The sequence below is a fragment of the Pan troglodytes genome, chromosome 15, assembly GCF_028858775.2.
Source record: "Pan troglodytes isolate AG18354 chromosome 15, NHGRI_mPanTro3-v2.0_pri, whole genome shotgun sequence".
Classification (NCBI taxonomy): Eukaryota; Metazoa; Chordata; class Mammalia; order Primates; family Hominidae; genus Pan; species Pan troglodytes.
Window position 1 is genome coordinate 14735661 of NC_072413.2, and position 19315 is coordinate 14754975.

The 19315-nt window shown below is 44.3% G+C and overlaps 1 protein-coding gene and 1 gene segment (V, D, J or C); both read right to left on the reverse strand.

Annotated features, from left to right (window-relative positions):
* Window positions 1–17064, reverse strand: part of LOC134808429 (uncharacterized) — a 44306-nt gene extending 27242 nt beyond the window's left edge. Inside the window, exons 1-2 of the mRNA XM_063793956.1 lie at window positions 16984–17064; window positions 15653–16025 (exon numbers count right to left, since the gene is read on the reverse strand). Coding sequence (XP_063650026.1) covers window positions 15653–16025; window positions 16984–17064 — 454 coding nt within the window. The remainder of the gene's footprint in view (window positions 1–15652; window positions 16026–16983) is intronic.
* On the reverse strand, window positions 1377–1958 carry LOC129138280 (T cell receptor alpha variable 24-like). The segment is given in 2 exon segments: window positions 1377–1735; window positions 1897–1958. Coding segments are annotated over 2 exon segments (414 nt in total).
* Window positions 17065–19315: the final 2251 nt, after the last annotated feature.

The following is a 19315-nucleotide window of genomic DNA, read 5'->3' on the forward strand; positions in this document are numbered from 1 at the left end:
GAGCTGGTTTGGGAATTTGACTAGCAGCTGGAACAGTGATCAGTCTTCTTTTGTGTAGTTCTTCTCCACCGACACTAGGGTACAATGAACCATAGCTTCTCCGCACTCAGTCCTGTGCTATACCCTTCTGATTCCATATATGTTCAAATAATATTACAAATTTAGCCACTTCTGATCTGGTAGTCAAATAGATTCATTACTACCTTGTGAATAAATTTTGAAAAAGTATTTCTCTCTCTATATATATATATCTCTCTAAATGGGTCCAGTCAGAGATTTGTATACACTCCATTATTATTTTTAAAATGTACCAGCTTTTTTCCCTAAATATGTGATAATAACAATAATATTTTTAAAAACATAAATCCACAAAAGAGAGAGAAAATGCAATAGCAGCATAATTTAGGTAACTGGACAGGAGCTGGATAAATAATTGTTAATGTAGATGTTTAGAGAAAGTTGAAATTCTAGCTTTTAGATGAGGAGGCCCAGAAGCAACTTACTTCATCTTAACAGCCCCCAAGAACGCTTAGAATTAGATGCCTCTAGAGTACAAGTGGGACCTTAAACTGGTAGGTTGTTTGGAAATCTGCAAAAGGAGGAGAGCACCAAACACTCAGCCTACTTAATATACCTGGAAATTACAAATGAAGAGACTTTGATAATAGAGTTCAGTTAGTCATCCAATATCACAATCACAGTACAAGCTGGGGTATAGACCACGTAAAATAGTGAAGGTCCTTCATCAGTGCTCCTTTATGATATTATCAGTGATATTTAAAAATGAAAATAGCCACATGTGAGAAGAAATAAAAATACAAATGTTCATGTGGGGGAAAAGTTGAACTAAAGCAAAACCAAAATCCCCAGTGGATTAAAGGAGGCAGCATCACCTGTTCTGGTATTAAACATGCATACTTCCAGGCCAGGTGTGTGAGGGAGGGGCATGCTGACATGCTCCTTTTGTGCTGTGATAAAGTATAATAGAAGAATTCGTTTTCAGGACATAGCAACAATGAGGGGGTAAATATCGCCTTTGTTTATCCAGATTGTTTTAGATAGATTTGAATAACTATTGGGTTCTTTCAGAATCATGCCAAAAGAGCAGGCAATGGGTCTGACTCCATGATGTGGTTAATGTGCTGTTGGGAGCTGGGGTTAGTATTGTTTAGTAACGGCCCAGTTACCAGGTCATGTGTTATGCTTCATTAGCACTCTGACATCTATCTGTCATAAGGAATATGTTTACTTAATTTGCTCTTGTGGTAGTTAGTTATGATCACTAGCATGCTTATTTTTCTATGTTTGCACAATCCTCTTAAAAAAAAACTGTAATTCAACGAACTTGTCTTTTCCATCCTACTCATGGTTCTTTGTCAATGCTGGTAACAGTGCAACACCAGACACAGGTTTGCGTATGGGCTGCAGGTGCCTGAACAGCACTGTGTAAAGGCACAGAGGTATGTGGCTGAGTCTTCAGGCTGGGATCCTTTGATGTACAAATAGCTGTAACCCTCCTTGGTATTAAGAGTGGCACTTATTCGTCCTTTCTTCTTTTCATCCCCATTTAAAGTCATTACAAACAAGGCCTCGGGGCTTTTTGCAGTTTCCCATCTGTACCAGTGTAAGGCATAAAAATTGCTGGAAGGGAAGCTGCAGGTGAAATTGGTGCTGTCTCCCTCCTGAACATGCAGTGACTGAGGACTTTGTTCCACGTTCAGTATGCTGCTCACGCCTGTTTTTTTTAAAAAGAGTCAGACATAGAAATTGGTCTCTCTACAGAGTTGGCATTTTCTTCACACATCCCCAAATAAAACCTAGAGTGTCTGACTGCATCCTCCTCCTTCCTCATCATCACCCCAGACTAAGAATGTCTCCTGTAACCCCTGGACTTACAGTCAAGATGAAGCCAGAGGATTAGTAATGGGGCTGCCAAAGGATTCTTCTCCATGTTTCCTGCTCACATACCCACAGCAGAGAAACGTTTTGCAGCCAAAATCTGTGGAAATATTCTGCTTCAGAAAACAGGATTCTGCATCTGGTTGCCTAGCCAATCAGAGACCAGCTCCCATAAATGTCCTAGAAACGCTCTGCCCTATGTTCAGTTTCCTGTGGTTCACAAAGAGGGGTCGAAGTAACTGCTTTCTTCAGGCCAACTTCATAAACTTTGAGGAAATCCCCCATGAGTGTGGAACACAACGAGAATTGACACCCTTTCAGAAGTGCACTGCCTAACTGTGGACTGCTATTATTCAAATTTAGAGGGAGTTACAGGTGGGATGGCATTTGTGGCAGGAAAAGCACTTTTCTTTGAATCTTCAAACGTTAAAAAACAACTTTTGAATCCCCCTCAAATTATAAATGTGCACACATCTAAATTACCTTTTTCTTTATGCACATTAATAAGAAAGTCATGCAATAGAGACATTACTGTTTCCAATTTACAAACAAAAAATAACCCAAAGCTCAAGGAGATTAAATAATTCACTCAAGGTCAATTACCTAAGTGGCATATTAAGAATTAGAACATATATCTGTCTAGCTCTAGACTTTATAATATTTGGAATCTGATATGCCACCTACATTTGTGATGCACCATGAATGTTTTACATGTTACATATGTTCTAAAAATAATGGAAGTCTAATTTGTGGATATTCTTTATTAAGGCTAAAAAAATGAGAACAACCCAAATGTCCATCAGCTGGTGAATGAATAAACAAAATGCAGTATGTTCATACAAGATGTGAATAATATTGGGCAACAAAAATAAATAAATAATAAATTAAATAAGCAAAAATGAAATAAATAAAATAAAACATAATATATGCTACAACACAGATGAGCCTCAAAAATACTATTTTAAGAAAAAGAATCCAGCCACAAAAGATTACATATTGAGTGATTCCATTTATATGAAATGTTCAGAAAAGGAAGATCTATAAAGATATAAGCCGGTTGCCTGGGGCCAGGGTTGGATTAGAGATTAACTATAAGTTTGGCATGAAGGATCTTTCTAGAGTGTTGAAAAGGATTTACAAATAGATTATGGTAATAGTTTCATAAATCAGTTATTAATTAAAAATCACTGAACCATACATTTAAAATGGATGAATTTATGGAATGTAAACATACTCCAATAAAGTTGTTTAAAAGTAAATAAGAATTATGCTGTCTTGCTTCTGTCACAGTCCAGATATAATGTTAGTTTGATTCAATATGCAAGTATTTTTTAAGCAGTAATTTTTGTGCTTTGAATTTCCCTAGGAGCTCTGAGGAATTAAAAATTACAAAGCTACAGCCTCATCTAGGGGAGAGGAAAAGAAAGAAAAAAAGATTACAAAGCAACATTCCCTAGTCCCTGTGAGCCCAAAATATAATTGGAGAAATAAGATATATCCAAGGGAAATTTAATAATATAAGATAGCATTAATTAATTTTTTTCAGAATATAAATTTAACCTCTAGGTATTTAGTGTATGAAGTGCCTTTAAAACCTTTCCAGTGAACAACTGAAGTAAGCAAAGGAAACAGCATGGGGTATGTACTAAAATCAGGGGACAGCACTTTCCACATATATTTAAATCACGTTCTAAAAAATTAGAACAGGATTAGAAAGTATCTCAATGGTTAACTTCTAGCTTTCCTTCCCAGGAAAGGAGATAAAGGTATGGGTAGTAAAGGAAATCCTGGAAGCCTCAATAATGACTCCTAGTTCAGAAGCATGAGGACTAGGGTTAGGGATGGCTGCTAGACAAACAAGCCATTCTTTTTTTTAAATTATACTTTAAGTCCCAGGGTACATGTTCAGAACGTGCAGCTTTGTTACATAGGTATACACATGCCCTGGTGGTTTGCTGCACCCACCGACCTGTCACCTACGTTAGGTATTTCTCCTAATGTTGTCCCTCCCCTAGTCCCCCATCCCCTGACAGACCCTCGTGTGCGATATTCCCCTCCCTGTGTCCATGTGTTCTCATTGTTCAACTCCCACTTATGAGTGAGAACATGCAGTGTTTGGTTTTCTGGTCTTGTGATAGCTTGCTGAGAATGATGGTTTCCAGCTTCATTCATGTCCCTGCCAAGGACATAAACTCATCCTTCTTATGGCTGCATAGTATTCCATGGTGTATATGTGCCACATTTTCTTAATCCAGTCTATCACTGATGGGCATTTGGCTTGGTTCCAAGTCTTTGCTGTAGTAGTTTCTTTTCTGTAGTTTCTTCTCCAGATGAATGGAGAAGATCATAGCATTCAGGTAACTTCATCATACGAGAGTGAAGTCATGGCCACAATCACTCAGAAAGCCTACATGCTGTGGAGCTCATTTCTGGTGAGAACACCGATCCACTGATAAATTCACCCACATGTTGGAGGAGCAGTGTCCAGATCAAGAAGATATACCTCTAACAGCAGGGAGAATTCCTCTATCTATAATAGTAGGACAGAATCCTACAAGGTATAGCCACACATTTGACCTGAAGTAAAGGCCAAGCCTGTTGGCAACTAAATACAGCCTTACAGAGAAAGTAAACAACGAGATTCTCTTTCTGGAAGAGTGCATGATCCTAGTTTCCTTCCTCCTCACTTTGGCCACAGGACAACTCAACTAGTAATATCAATCTTTATCATTCTTAACAGCCTAATATATCAGGGAGGATTCTAAATGTACCCACCCTGATAGTGAAGGGAAAGAAGGTCAATTTGCTTTCTCTGTTTTGAGCAAACAGTGGGCCTGTATATCAACTCTTATGCAAGGAGTGTGTGTGTCTGTGTGTGTGTGTGTATGTGTGCACACAGAATTTTTTAAAACATAAAAATATATACATATACATGAGTCCTCTGAAAAACTTTTGCAATATAAGAGATAAGATGCATGCACTACAGAGAAAAATGCCTCAGAATTTTTTCCACCTCATCTCCACAGTGAGTAAAGTGAGGGATTTATAGATAAAATTTTTAGTAAGATTATTTATTAATTCCCCCCAAAGTGCAAAAATAAACCAATGTAGATAAACCAAAGCTAGTATTCAACTATTTAGCATTTATATATTTAAATATTACATTAAGAAACTTACAGGATAGAAATCTTGACAATTCTGGATAAATAACACAAAGATTAATCCAGCTTAAACTTTTATATTAATATTTGAATTGCAAGGACTCTGGACATAACTTTACCTTTTGTGCATTCATTCAACAAACATGTATTGATTGTGTCTCCTGTGTGCTAGGCATTGTTCCAGGCATGGAGAACATGGTGGTGAAGAGATAGAAAAGGGACTAGAGTGCAATGAGAAGAAATTAAATAAATGAGTTTTTACAAAATAAGATAATTCTATACGGTGATAAGCTCTATAAAGACAATATAACACTGTAATGAGATAGAGAGTTATTCTTGGGGTGAGAAAATGTATCTGCTCTACATAAGGCATGGAGGGAAGGCTCAACTCTGACAGTTTGTGATGCTAGGCAAGACATTTAATTTCTCTCATATTCAATTTCCTTTTCTGTAAGTAACCAGTAGCTTTTTGTTGGTACTGGGCTAAGCATTGGCATTTGTCATTTTATTTCTCAAAATAACCCTTTGTAGTAAGTACTATCAATATCCACATTGTAGGGATAAGGAAACTGAAGCATAAAAGTTATTAAGTAATTTGCTCAAGATAATTCAACCAATGAGTGGTAGGTCCAGAAATGCAATCCAAGCCTATATAATGGTTATGCCATTACATTATAAGTAATGGAAAAAGCAGAAATTACTTTTACACCAACCGAATAAATCACCTAGTACAATAACTTCTGTATCTTAGGCACTCAACCAGATGCATTCAATATAGAAAATTTGGGGGGTTGGGAGACTCTATCCGAAATTGCAGTGCAATCTATCTACAAGATAAAATTCAGTATTTTTCCGAGAGGCATTTTGTAATTTGCATAGCACATTTTATGTACTGTAATACATATCCATGTTCTATCATGTTTCTTACTGTTAGTGGGAAATCAGTGGCATTATGATGCTGTATTGGGAGGTTGGGCGGCATATAATAACATGGAGAGACTATGCTACACTGTGTTCCCTACAATGGCTTACTTTTCTCCATCATTGACTCTTCTTATCACTTCTTAGGATATTTCTATACTACAGTAAGGGACAGAGCAGTAGACGAACTCTCACTTAATAGAGAAAAACTTCCCACCTTGTGCAATAATGCCAACATTTGTTTCCAAGGTATTCCATTAGCCTAAATCATCCCATATATTATATTTGCCATTTTGAAATCAATCACCCTCACATATTCAGGGAAAAATATTTTTAAAATAAAATTTTAAAAAATCCCAGCCAGTCCTGCTGAATCCTGTCTCACATGATTACAACAATGGGAAGGTTACTGACATTGGTTCAGAAATGTTAGCTCCTGTTGCAACCAGGCTTCACCACAGCTTAGCCCGTGAACACTGGAGGGCAGCAGGGAGGCCAGCATAAACCTCACCAAATAGTTCAGCGGGACACCAGGTGGCAGTGCTTCAGAACTTGGTGCTTTAGTTCTCAACACGTGGAATATGCTAGAGCCTGATTCTCAAAGAAGGAAAATACAATAGAAAGATTTTGATAAAGGCTTCACAAGGTGGTGACTTTTGTGTAAAGACGTAGAGGAGTTCAGGTACACCATGAAGTTTTGTGGGGGTATAGCATTGCAGGCAGAGTGGGCAAAGGCCTTGATATGGAAGCCCGCTTGGAGTGTTTAAGGAAAAGTATCTCATCTTTCCCTCTAGCCTCTTGTGCTTCATAGCACACTACTGTAGAAGAGACTCACTGATACATTCAGCACTCTTAAATACTTAGGCGGTGATTTCCTCCATCTGTTGATCCTGAGGCAATTTGTGCCTAGGTTTGGCATCTTGTCATCCTCACTGAGAAAGCCAATGCTGCTGCTTTGGGGCTATTTGCTTCTCCATAGTCCAAACTTTGATTTTTTAGGAGCCCTCTAAGATGTTACACCCTGGCTGACTTTAGTTAGAGATGCTTTTCAAAGTTAGGGAAAGTTGTGTCTCATTTCCCAAATATAAAAAATTGGAAGACTAAAACCTATCTTGTAGGGTGTATGATGCTTAAATTAGGTAATGAATTTGAAATGTATAAATAGTGCTTGACATATAGTACGGCCAATGAATACCAACTTTCTCTTTTCCTAGTAAAACCTGCTTTCCTTCAGTGTTCCAGTCTTTAGCCTGTTACTGCTTTTTCTTCTTCCACTGAACATGGTTCAATGATGGACATGTTAAAAGAAAAACTTTAGACGAATTAAATTTTACAGAGTTTAATTGAGCAAAGAACGATTAGAGATTCAGGCAGCCCCCCACCAGACCAGAACAGGTTCAGAGAGACTCTGGCACTGCCACATGGTCAAAGAATATTTATGGACAGAGAAAGTAAAGTGACTTATAGAAAAAGGAAGTAAGGTACAGAAACAGATGGATTGGTTAAAGCTTGGCATTTGCCTTATTTGAACATGTTTGAACAGTTGGCCACCTATGGCCGAAACTTAGGGATTGGTGGAGAGCAGACTGTAGCCTGTCTATGCATCCTGTTAGGTTACAGGGCACTATGTATGGAGAAACCTTTGCCCTGAGTTTAAAATAAATAAGGAGGCAGCTTTAGGCTAAACTTAATTTAACAGAAGTTTCTAGAAAACCTACTTGGCCATCCCTTCCCCTGGAAGTAGTCACTATTTTTCATTATCCTCTTGTGGTCATTTCCTCCTGGCTACATTAATAAAATTGGGGTGCTGAAAGGGCACAGGGGGATCACTCAATGGGGTTTCATTTTCATTTTCTTAATGAGTAATTATATTAAGTGCTTTTTGCATATGCTTATTACTATTAGATATCATATTTCTGAAGTGTCTCTTCAAGTTTTGGCCATTTGTATTGTTTTCTCATGGCTTATTGACTTGTACAAGTTTTTTATATATTCTGCATTTGAATCTTTTTCAGAAATATGCCAATGCAAATATAATTTCCCAATCTGTGCACTGACTTTCTACCTTTTTAACAATGATTTTTGACAAAGGGTTTAAAATTAGACTTTCATGTTCATAGGAAGCTAACTAGAGAGTTTTGTTTGTTTGTTTGTTTGTTTGTTTGTTTTATAAGTAGTCTAAAAATACTTTTTCCTCTTTGGCTTCTGTTGATTTTGATGAGAATTCAGCAATCATTCTTAAAGACATTTCCCAGAACATGATATATCAACTTTCTCTGGCTGCTGGCAAGTTTTGCTTTGTTTTAGTCCACTTAGACATTCTGAATATGGACTTTCCTTCCACATCTGCACTGCTTCTGGCAAAACCACAGTGGTGGACTTAGAGAATTCCTTACTCAACTTTATGGCATTCTGTATAACATTGCTCCTGACCAAGGAGCTTGATTTATAGAAAGTCAAGTGTACCAGTGAGTTGAGGTGCTTGCTGAAAACAGATTATGAAACGGGTAATGGAAGAGGTAGTTATAGAAACCAGCTACAATCATGTGACCATTTGTGGGAAAAAAGACTATACTGTTATAAACATTTCTTTTTCATTGTCATATGAAAATATTAAAATACACGTCAACCATTTTTTACTCTCCTCCCATTTGCCTATACATAATAGTGAAAGATATGTTAATAAGTTACTCTTATAGCTTGTTGTATCTCAGAAGCTAAACTACAGGATATCAATGGGAGAGTGTGACTCAGCTAGAAGAGGAAAGAACATCACCCAAAGATGAATAAATACTTTGTATTCTCTTTGGGGGAGAGGGTTAGGGTATGTGTGGTTGAATGAAGAACTGTGGCATCATATTGGCAGGAAGTATGCTTTTTAAAATTGCCTTTATTTGAAAGCTAAGTGCTATTAAAAGAGGTGCATATGGATGTGAAGTTTACAAGGTGGGGGTATTGTGGTAACTTCGTACTGTCTCATCGTAACTACCTGGAAATATATTTCTAAGAAAATCCTTCCCTATATTGTTCTCGATTAAGTTGAAAAAAATTGTGCAAGGCAGGTGCCAGGCTCCAGGCACTGTGGCAACTCACATATGTTGCTACTGATCTGCTAACTCATCTTATTGTTGATTCACAACTCCCCCACTCCCCCCAGATCTCCTCTTTCAGCTTCTCTTTTTCTTGGGCCAAGTACCCAGGGAGCATGATAACAAATAACACCATTTCTTCTGAAGGTCACCAACACTATGAGATTGAAGGAGGTAAGAGACAGACAAGTTTTAGTTTGTCCTCGTGGGTTCCACCTGTCACCATGGGTTCCAAAATGTCTTTACAAATCACAGCTTTTGCATGCTCTTGTCCATGTTCAACTCTCCTTCCCAAATGTGAGTCTAGCTGACCTAGAGTAAATTCAGGCTCAATACTAGATGCAAAGACAACAGCTTTGCATAGGAGTAAGAGCAGATTATGGCATTGTATCACATAGAAATCTGGCATGCTTATCACGACTTTGTTTTACACATGAAAAACATACCCAGCCACAGAATTTAACAAGTGAGACTGAATACTTTGGATTAATGGGATAGAAATGTGGTATCAGGAGAATTCTAGGACACATGATCTAAGAAGTACTATTCTATTTGTGAAGCCAATAGGACTGAATGTCCTGATCCTCTTCAGCCTAGTACATAAAACTCAGTGTCAGATTTTGAAAAGATTATATTTTATTCCTGTTACAATTTCATAACAACATAAACAACTAAGTAACTTCCGAGAGCCACCAGTTCCAGCAATTGCATGAGGTCTAATCCTTATAATTAATCTTATTCTACATCTTTCACGATGGTTCTGCTTCCCTGATTGTACCCTAACTGACATAAAGCCTAAGAGGAAAGGGCTAAGGAAATGATTTTTATGGTGATTCAAGATAACTAGACCCAGATTTCTGCTGTGAGCATCGTTAAGTGAAACTGCCACTTTAAGTTATTATGTGGAAGTCTTTCCAACTTTAGACGACTTTACACATTTTCTGTATGATCTATTTTAAGTAAAAATTGAAGTATTAGAAGAAAGTTGCTCTGAACACCTGTTTCCAAATGAGATAGAAGGAGGTTTTACTTGGAATTAAATCATCTGATCCAGACCACAGATTAAATCCACAGACCACAGTCACTACCCTCTCCTGCCTGAGATCTGCAGGTGTGCATTTCAGATTGGCTCCTGTAGCAAAGGATGGGGAGTAGAGGGGTTCTCTTATTGAGCCCTAGGGTTTTTGTTTTGCTTTTACTATCACTTCAAACACTGTGAGTTCCCAAAGAGCACAAAAGTACTTTGCTGAATCTTCTAGCTGTAAGGCTGAAATGGTTAAGGCGACGGATTTCGCTGCTTTCTTGAAGTTGACAGAATAGCGACCACTTTTTGCATTCTGTTCACCAGAACCCTGGCGAATAAGGAAAATCATCTCTTTGCTGGGAAGTTGCTTGTACCAAAAAATATAATATGACCACCAACTTGCTTCATACAGGCAGTTCAGGGTGACTGCTTTCCTCACTGGCATGGATACTGATGACTGGGCTTGAGTAACCTTCTGGGCCACACTGGATCTTGTGGAAAAATATCAGAAAACAGAGCTGATCCTTTGATATAGTGAATAAAATATCGTAAGAGCTAGACTAATTTAGGACCCAGAGACAAACCAAACTAAAATCATAATATGCTCGCTTTTTTACAATTTCTCCTTTCCTCCTCAAGTCAATGAGAAATACCATACGCCTGTTTGGAATCCTTCCACCCTTAACATTTTTACCCACACTTGGAACCATCCATACCAGAGTAGCTGAAGGCCACAAATACACACAGCAGGCTGGAGAACAGCATGTGGCATGTAGCTCTTTGCACAAATGTGAGTTGTGCTGCCTGAAGCTCAAAGTTCAGTGCCTACGAGGGCCCTGCGGTGTGTATATGTAGTTCCTGGGTTCTGATGCTATCTCCCCAAACAGGAAATTGAGTCTCATGTTCATAGACTACATGGCTATGCACAGATGAGGAAAAATGTCTGGCTCACCCCTGAAACTTTACTTTGTCTAGTTGTCTTTCCCTAGTCATTAGGATAGACAGAACCTAGAAAAGGGATATAAGAAAAGCAATTTGTATTGAGGGGAACTGCAGTTGAACCAGTTGACATACATTGATATTATTTATTTAGCATATATTTACTTTTTGCCATCAGAAACTAATTAAATTTAAAAGAAAAATACTCAGATATTTGACTTTCTCTGTGAAAGGCAGTCCTATTCTAAACAATTACTGCATCTCTTTCTTCCTCCTTACTGAGGTCTAGGGCCCTAGTTAAGTTCTATAATAAGTAAAGCTACTTCAAAATCAAATGATAAAAATCAGTCCTTCTCGACTTTCAGAAGCTGCTCAGTTTTTTATCTCTTTATGAAATTATAACGGCAATAAAATGTAATCATTTCAAAATCTGACACTAAGTTTTATTTACTAGACTGAGGAGGATCAGGATATTCAGTCCTGTTGCCTTCACAAGTAGAATTACACTTCTTAGATCATGTGTCCTAGAATTGTCCTGATATCACATTTTCTATCCCATTGATCCAAAGTATTCAGTCTCACTTGTTACATTCTGTGGCTGGGCATTTTTTTAATTTTTAATGATAAGCATAAGACATTGTTTGTCATGATAAGCATACAAGATCTCCTGTGATGCAAATGATACAATGCTATAATATACTCCCACAGAACGTGTTATCTGAAGGTTGCAAGAACTTTGTGCATGTCAATACCACAGAAGTTGGTGGCTGAATTTTTTGTATGCTGTTATGTGATTGTACAGAATTTAGATGTTAACCTTCCAAGTGATTTCATTGTCTTTTTTAAATTTTTAAATAGAAAAATTTTTATTTTAGAGTTGGGGTCTCTCTTTGTCACCCAGACTGAAGTGCAGTGGCACAATCAGAACTCACTGCAGCCTGGAACTCCTAGGCTCAAGTAATTGTGTCACCGCAGCCTCCCAAATGGCTAGGACTCCAGTTGCGAGCTACCAGGCCTGGCTAAATTTTTATTTTACTTTGTAGAGATGGAGTCTTTCTACGTTGCCCAGACTGGTCTCAAACTCCTGGCCTCAAGTGACCTTATCTTGGCTTCCCAAAGTGCTGGGATTATATGTGTGAACCCAGCCCCTAGTTTCACTAACTTAATGGACAAATTAATGTAAAGGGACCAAGAGATAGCTAAGAAAGAAAGTGCAGACAAGGTCTCTAAAACATTTCCAGTTCTTTTATAAAGGTCAAAATAGCATATCACTGAGTGGTGCAGGGAATAGTTTCTCATTGTTTGAGACATCTACTCCTTAGTCCCGTTTCACCTCTGAGTGCTGAGAGGTAGCCATGCTCTGGTTTGCAATTATTTGTACCTAAGTAGATGGAGACCATGAATACCCACAGTAGACTGGGAAGCAGTATGATGGCAGGATTTCCTTCCTGCTGAAATAGCCCTGCTCTGTACCCTGACAGTACAGGTGCAGGGTCCCTCAGTTCTGTATGGAAGCTGCCTCTGAAATGTGGTTTCTGGGTGGGTCAAGTGTGAATGTGCTATGATAATCCCTAGGCTGGGAAATTGGTTCTATCCTAAACATCGTTTTGCCCTTTCTTATAATTTAATTAACAAATGACAAAGGATTATATCTGGTAAAGGACATGCATGAAACAATATTGAAGGAATTCTTAAAAGGAGATTAGTCATTTAAAATTTCCAAGTTTAGGAAATTGATCTGTGATAAATCTGAGGGGCTTATCTGAAACCAATTTATTATGAATCATGGCTTTGATTACAAATATACATTCATATTTTGATTGTTCACTTGCTACCAACCTGAGTCAAAGGTGAAGCTACTCACCAATCCTTGGCTTTGACACAGGAGACAAACCAGAAGTCATCACCTCCCGTCCTTCCTACTTACCCATCAAACCAATGGAATTGGAACTTCACAATGGCAAAGCAACAGCTCAGACAAATGAGATTTTAAAAAAAAGACTCCCAGGTTCTGTATTTTCTCCAGTTGTGTGTTCTACTGTCAATAGTAACGGCAAAGGCCTATTATTTCTACTATAACTCTTTGCTTAATTTTATTAGAAGTTCTAGGATGGGAGAATCCATGGGCCCTCTGAATTCAAATCTTTAGCTATGCTGTTGCCATCAGTGCATGTGTACTGTTTGGTGCAATTCTATACTTTTTAATAGTTATCAGGAAGACAAGGCTGGATCCTGGGTCCTGTTTGGGGCGGCGTGGGAGAGGGGGCCGCGGGTGTCTCGTCCTGTCCCAGGCCCAAACCCCCAGGGGTCCTGTCCTCAGGACCTGCTTGAGCCGACTTCAACCGAGGGACGGGGAGCTTCAGGACGCATGCTGTGTTCTCCGGACTCCCGTTGAGATCCCATTTTGACCCTCTCCGAGTGAGATAGGATGGGCTCACCATATCTGGTGAGGCCAGCAGGGCCTGGCTGCAGCACAGAATGATCCCATAGGTCTCAAGGCCTAGTGTCAGCTGCGAATTCACTCATCAATCAGCCCTCTGCCTCCCTCCTCCTTTGAAAGAGCAGTGGCCTGCCCGGCTTGTAAAAGCCCTGGGGTTCCGGAAAGCCGACCGCGCTTTACAGGACACCTGCAATGAGGAACAGAGGTGAATCCGAGGGGGAGACCATGTGACCACGCATGGCACTGGCCAATCCCACAGCAGTTGGTGTTAATGTGTGTCACCGGAGGCATACGGGGCGACGGCGAAACAAAGGGTGGTGTCCAGGTATCTGCCGGTGGAAAGGGGAAACGGGAGACCTTTCCAACAATGCCAGGGAAAATCAAAGAACACCTGGGACCCAGGGGTTGGCCGGGCCGCCTGTGCCTCACCCAAACCACGTTTTCAAATGCCTACCAGAGGAGCAAAGAGGTTTCTGCAAAATTCGCAACACTCCCAATCCTGCACTGACCTGGTAGCCCTGACGCAACTTCGGCTGGCACAAACCCACAGAGAGTGGGAAAGAAACACACAGACTGTGAGACAGAGAGAGAAGAGAAAATGGGAGACACACACACAGACACATAGACACACACAAAACAACACACACACACACACATAGAGTCATACAGCAGAGGCATTGAAACACACACCCCCAGGCAACCCCTGAGGCTGCGGGGTCCTGCTCTGGAGGAGAACGGTCCTCGGGTGAGAGAGCAGCCCAGGGGCGTGCATGCCGACCCGTCCTCGAGATCACGGATGGCGGCACGAATTTTGGGGAGACTCACCCCAACCAACACCGTCAGTGAAGGCCTGAGGCTGGTATCCCGTGCTGCTTCCCCCTTCTCCGCCTGGGGTTTCATCATCATGGTCGGCCCATTGCGACTCCTGGCATCCGGAGACGTTCCCTTCGAACCGGGGAGAGGTGAGGTCTTAGCCTCAGAGCCTGGACACCCAAGCAATGCCACGGAGGGCTCCTACTCTGCCAAGCCTCGAGGCATGGTTTCTAAGACAACCGTGGGAACCACTGTGATGGGAGAAACCGCTCGCGCCTCGCGCATGCGCATTGGCTGAGCCAACTCGCGCTCCACTCCTGACATATAGGCTGCGTCCCCTTTAAATATCGCCACCGCCGCGCGGCTGCCGTGATGCTCCTGCTGCCGCCGCGGCGGCGGCTGGATCCTGGGTCCTGTTTGGGGCGGCGTGGGAGAGGGGGCCACGTGTGTCTCGTTCTGTCCCAGGTCCAAACCCCCAGGGGTCCTGTCCTCAGGACCTGCTTCAGCCGACTTCCACAGAGGTAGGGGGAGCTTCAGGACGCCGGCTGTGTTCTCCGGACTCCCCTTGAGATCAGATTTTGGCCCTCCCCGAGTGAGACAGGATGGGCTCACCACATCTGGTCTGGCCGGCAGGGCCTGGCTGCAGCACAGAATGATCCCATAGGTCTCAAGTTCTAGTATCAGCTGAAAATTCACACATCCATCAGCCCACTGCCTCCCTCTTCCTTTGAAAGAGCAATGGCCTGCCCGGCTTGTAAAAGCCCTGGGGTTCCGGAAAGCCGACCGCGCTTTCCAGGACACCTGCAATGAGGAACGGAGACGAATCCGAGGGGGTGACCATGTGACCACACGTGGTACTGGCCAATCCCACAGCAGTTGGTGTTAATGTGTGTCACCGGAGGCATACGGGGCGACGGCAAAACAAAGGGTGGTGTCCAGGTATGTGCCCTTGGAAGGGGGAAACGGGTGACTTTTCCATCAATGCCAAGGAAAAGCAAAGAACACCTGGGACCCAGGGGTTGGGGGTGCCGCCTGTGCCTGACCCAAGCCACGTTTTCAAATGGCTACCAGAGGAGCAAAGAGGTTTCTGCAAAATTCGCAACACTCCCAATCCTCCACCGACCTGGTAGACCTGACGTAACTTCGACTGGCACAAACCAACAGACAGTGGGAAAGAAACACACAGAGACTGAGAGGCAGAGAGAGAAGAGAGAATGGGAGACACACACACAGACACCTGCACACACAAACACACACACACAAACACACACATAGAGTCATACAGCAGAGGAGAGTAGCCCAGGGGCATGCAGATCGACTTCTGGTCGAGATCACGGAGGGCGCCACGAGTTTTGGGGAGACTCACCCCAACCAACACCGTCCGTGAAGGCCTGAGGCTGGTATCCCGTGCTGCTTCCCCAGTCTCCGCCTGGGGTTTCATCATGATGGTCGGCCCTTTGCGACTCCTGGCATCCGGAGACGTTCCCTTCGACCCCGTGGAGAGGTGAGGCCTTAGCCTCAGAGCCTAGACACCCAAGTACTGCCACTGAGGGCCCCTGCTCTGCCAAGCCTCGGGGCCTGGTTTCTAAGACAACCGTGGGAACCACTGTTACCGGAGAAAACGCTCGCGCCACGCGCATGCGCATTGGCTGAGCCCATTCGTGCTCCAGTCCTGACAGATAGCCTCTGTCCCCTTTAAGTACCGCCACCGCCGCGCGGCGGTGGCTGGATCCTGGGTCCTGTTTGGGGCGGCGTGGGAGAGGGGCCCGTGGGTGTCTCGTCCTGTCCAAGGCCCAAACCCCCAGGGGTCCTGTCCTAAGGAGCTGCTTGAGCCCACTTCCACCGAGGGAAGGGGAGCTTCAGGACGCCTGCTGTGTTCTCCAGACTCCCATTGAGATCCGATTTTGGCCCTCTCCGAGTGAGACAGGATGGGCTCACCACATCTGGTGAGGCCGGCAGGGCCTGGCTGCAGCACAGAATGATCCCATAGGTCTCAAGGCCTAGTGTCAGCTGCAAATTCACTCATCCATCAGCCCTCTGCCTCCCTCCTCCTTTGAAAGAGCAGTGGCCTGCCCGGCTTGTAAAAGCCCTGGGGTTCCGGAAAGCCGACCGCGCTTTCCAGGACACCTGCAATGAGGAACACAGGCGAATCCCAGGGGGAGACCATGTGACCACGCGTGGCACTGGCCAATCCCACAGCAGTTGGTGTTAATGTTTGTCACCGGAGGCATACGGGGCGATTGCGAAACAAAGGGTGGTGTCCAGGTATGTGCCGGTGGAAGGGTTAAACGGCTGACATTTCCATCAGTGCCAAGGAAAATCAAAGAACACCTGGGACCCGGGGGTTGGGGGGGCCGCCTGTGCCTGACCCAAGCCACGTTTTCAAATGCCTACCAGAGGAGCAAAGAGGTTTCTGCAAAATTCGCAACACCCCCAATCCTCCACTGACCTGGTAGCCCTGACGCAACTTCGGCTGCCACAAACCCACAGACAGTGGGAAAGAAACACACAGAGACTGAGAGGCAGAGAGAGAAGAGAGAATGTGAGACACTCACACAGACACCTACACACACACACACACACACACACACACACACACACACACAGAGTCATACAGCAGAGGAGAGCAGCCCAGGGGCACGCAGGCCGACTGGTCATCGAGATCACGGACGGCGGCACGAATTTGGGGAGACTCACCCCAATCAACACCGTCCGTGCAGGCGTGAGGCTAGTATCCCGTGCTGCTTCCCCCGTCTCCGCCTGGGGTTTCATCATCATGGTCGGCCCTTTGCGACTCCTGGCATCCGGAGACGTTCCCTTCGACCCCGTGGAGAGGTGAGGCCTTAGTCCCAGAGCCTCGAAACCCAAGCACTGCCACGGAGGGCTCCTGCTCTGCCAAGCCTCGGGGCCTGCTTTCTAAGACAACCGTGAGAACCACTGTGACGGGAGAAACCGTTCGCGCCTCGCGCATGCGCATTGGCTGAGCCGATTCGCGCTCCACTCCTGACAGATAGGCTGCGTCCCCTTTAAATATCGCCACCGCCGCGCGGCGGCCGTGATGCTCCTGCTGCCGCCGCGGCGGCGGCTGGATCCTGGGTCCTGTTTGGGGCGGCGTGGGAGAGGGGGCCGCGGGTGTCTCGTCCTGTCCCAGGCCCAAACTCCCAGGGGTCCTGTCCTCAGAAGCTGCTTGAGCCCACTTCCACCAAGGGTGGGGGAGCTTCAGGACGCCTGCTGTGTTCTCCGGACTCCCGTTGAGATCCGATTTGGGCCCTCTTCAAGTGAGACAGGATGGGCTCACCACATCTGGTCAGGCCGGCAGGGCCTGGCTGCAGCACAGAATGATCCCATAGGTCTCAAGGCCTAGTGTCAGCTGCAAATTCACTCATCCATCAGCCCTCTGCCTCCCTCCTCCTTTGAAAGAGCAGTGGCCTGCCCGGCTTGTAAAAGCCCTGGGGTTCCGGAAAGCCGACCGCGCTTTCCAGGACACCTGCAATGAGGAACACAGGCGAATCCAAGGGGGAGACCATGTGACCACGCATGGCACTGGCCAATCCCACAGCAGTTGGTGTTAATGTGTGTCACCGGAGGCATACGGGGCGATTGCGAAACAAAGGGTGGTGTCCAGGTATGTGAAGGTGGAAGGGTTAAACGGCTGACCTTTCCATCAATGCCAAGGAAAATCAAAGAACACCTGGGACCCAGGGGTTGGGGGGGCCGCCTGTGCCTGACCCAAGCCACGTTTCCAAATGCCTACCAGAGGAGCAAAGATCGTTCTGCAAAATTCGCAACACCCCCATCCTCGATTGACCTGGTAGCCCTGACGCAACTTCGGCTGGCACAAACCCACAGACAGTGGGAAAGAAACACACAGAGACTGAGAGGCAGAGAGAGAAGAGAAAATGGGAGACACACACACAGACACACACACACACGCAGAGTCATGCAGCAGAGGCATTGAAACACACACCCCTAGGCACCCCATGAGTCTGCGGAGTTCTGCTCTGGAAGAGAAAGACCCTCGGGTGAGAGAGCAGCCCAGGGGCATGCAGGCCGACCTGTCCTCGAGATCACGGATGGCGGCACGACTTTTCTGGAGACTCACCCCTACCAACACCGTCCGGGCAGGCCTGAGCCTGGGATCCCGTGCTACTTCCCCAATCCCCGCCTGGGGTTTCGTCATCATGGTTGGCACTTTGCGACTCATGGCATCCGGAGACGTTCCTGTGGACCCCGTGGAGAGTTCAGGGCGGAGACTCAGAGCCCCGACACCCATGCACTGCCCCAGAAGGCTGCTGCTTTGCCAAGCCTAGGGGACTGGTTTCTAAGACAACCCTGGGAACCACTGTGATGGGGGAAGCCGCTTGCGCCTCGCGCATGCGTATTGGCTGGGCTGACTCGTGCTCTGCTCCTGTCAGTCAGGCTGTGTCCCCTTTAAATACCGCCACCGCCGCACTGTGGCAGCGAGGTTCCTCCTGCCGCCGCGTGGCGGCGGCTGGATCCGGGGTCCTGTTTGGGGCGGCGTGGGAGAGGGGCCCGCGAGTGTCTTGTCCTGTCTCAGGGCCAAACCCCCAGGAGTCCTGTCCTCAGAACCTCCTTTAGCCGACTTCCACCGAGGGAGGGGGAGCTTCAGGATGCCTGCTGTGTTCTCCGGACTCCCGTTGAGATCCGATTTTGGACCCCTCCGAGTGGGATAGGATGGGCTCACCACATCTGGTGAGGCAGGCAGGGCCTCTCTGCAGCACAGAATGATCCCCTAGGTCTCAAGGCCTACTTCTACTGTTGTACATAATGTATATAATTGACTTTTATTCTCTCGACAAAATTTCCTAAAAATACATCCAAATGATTGCGTTAATTAATATTTTGTTCCTTTGATGACTGAATAGTATTTCATGGTTTCTGGTATAAATTCACCACAAATTAAACATTCACCTGGGCTTATTGACCTTTTCAACTGTAACAAATTAAGCTGTTGTAGACATTCATGAACAAGTTTTTGTGGGAACACAAGTTTCATTACTCCAAATTA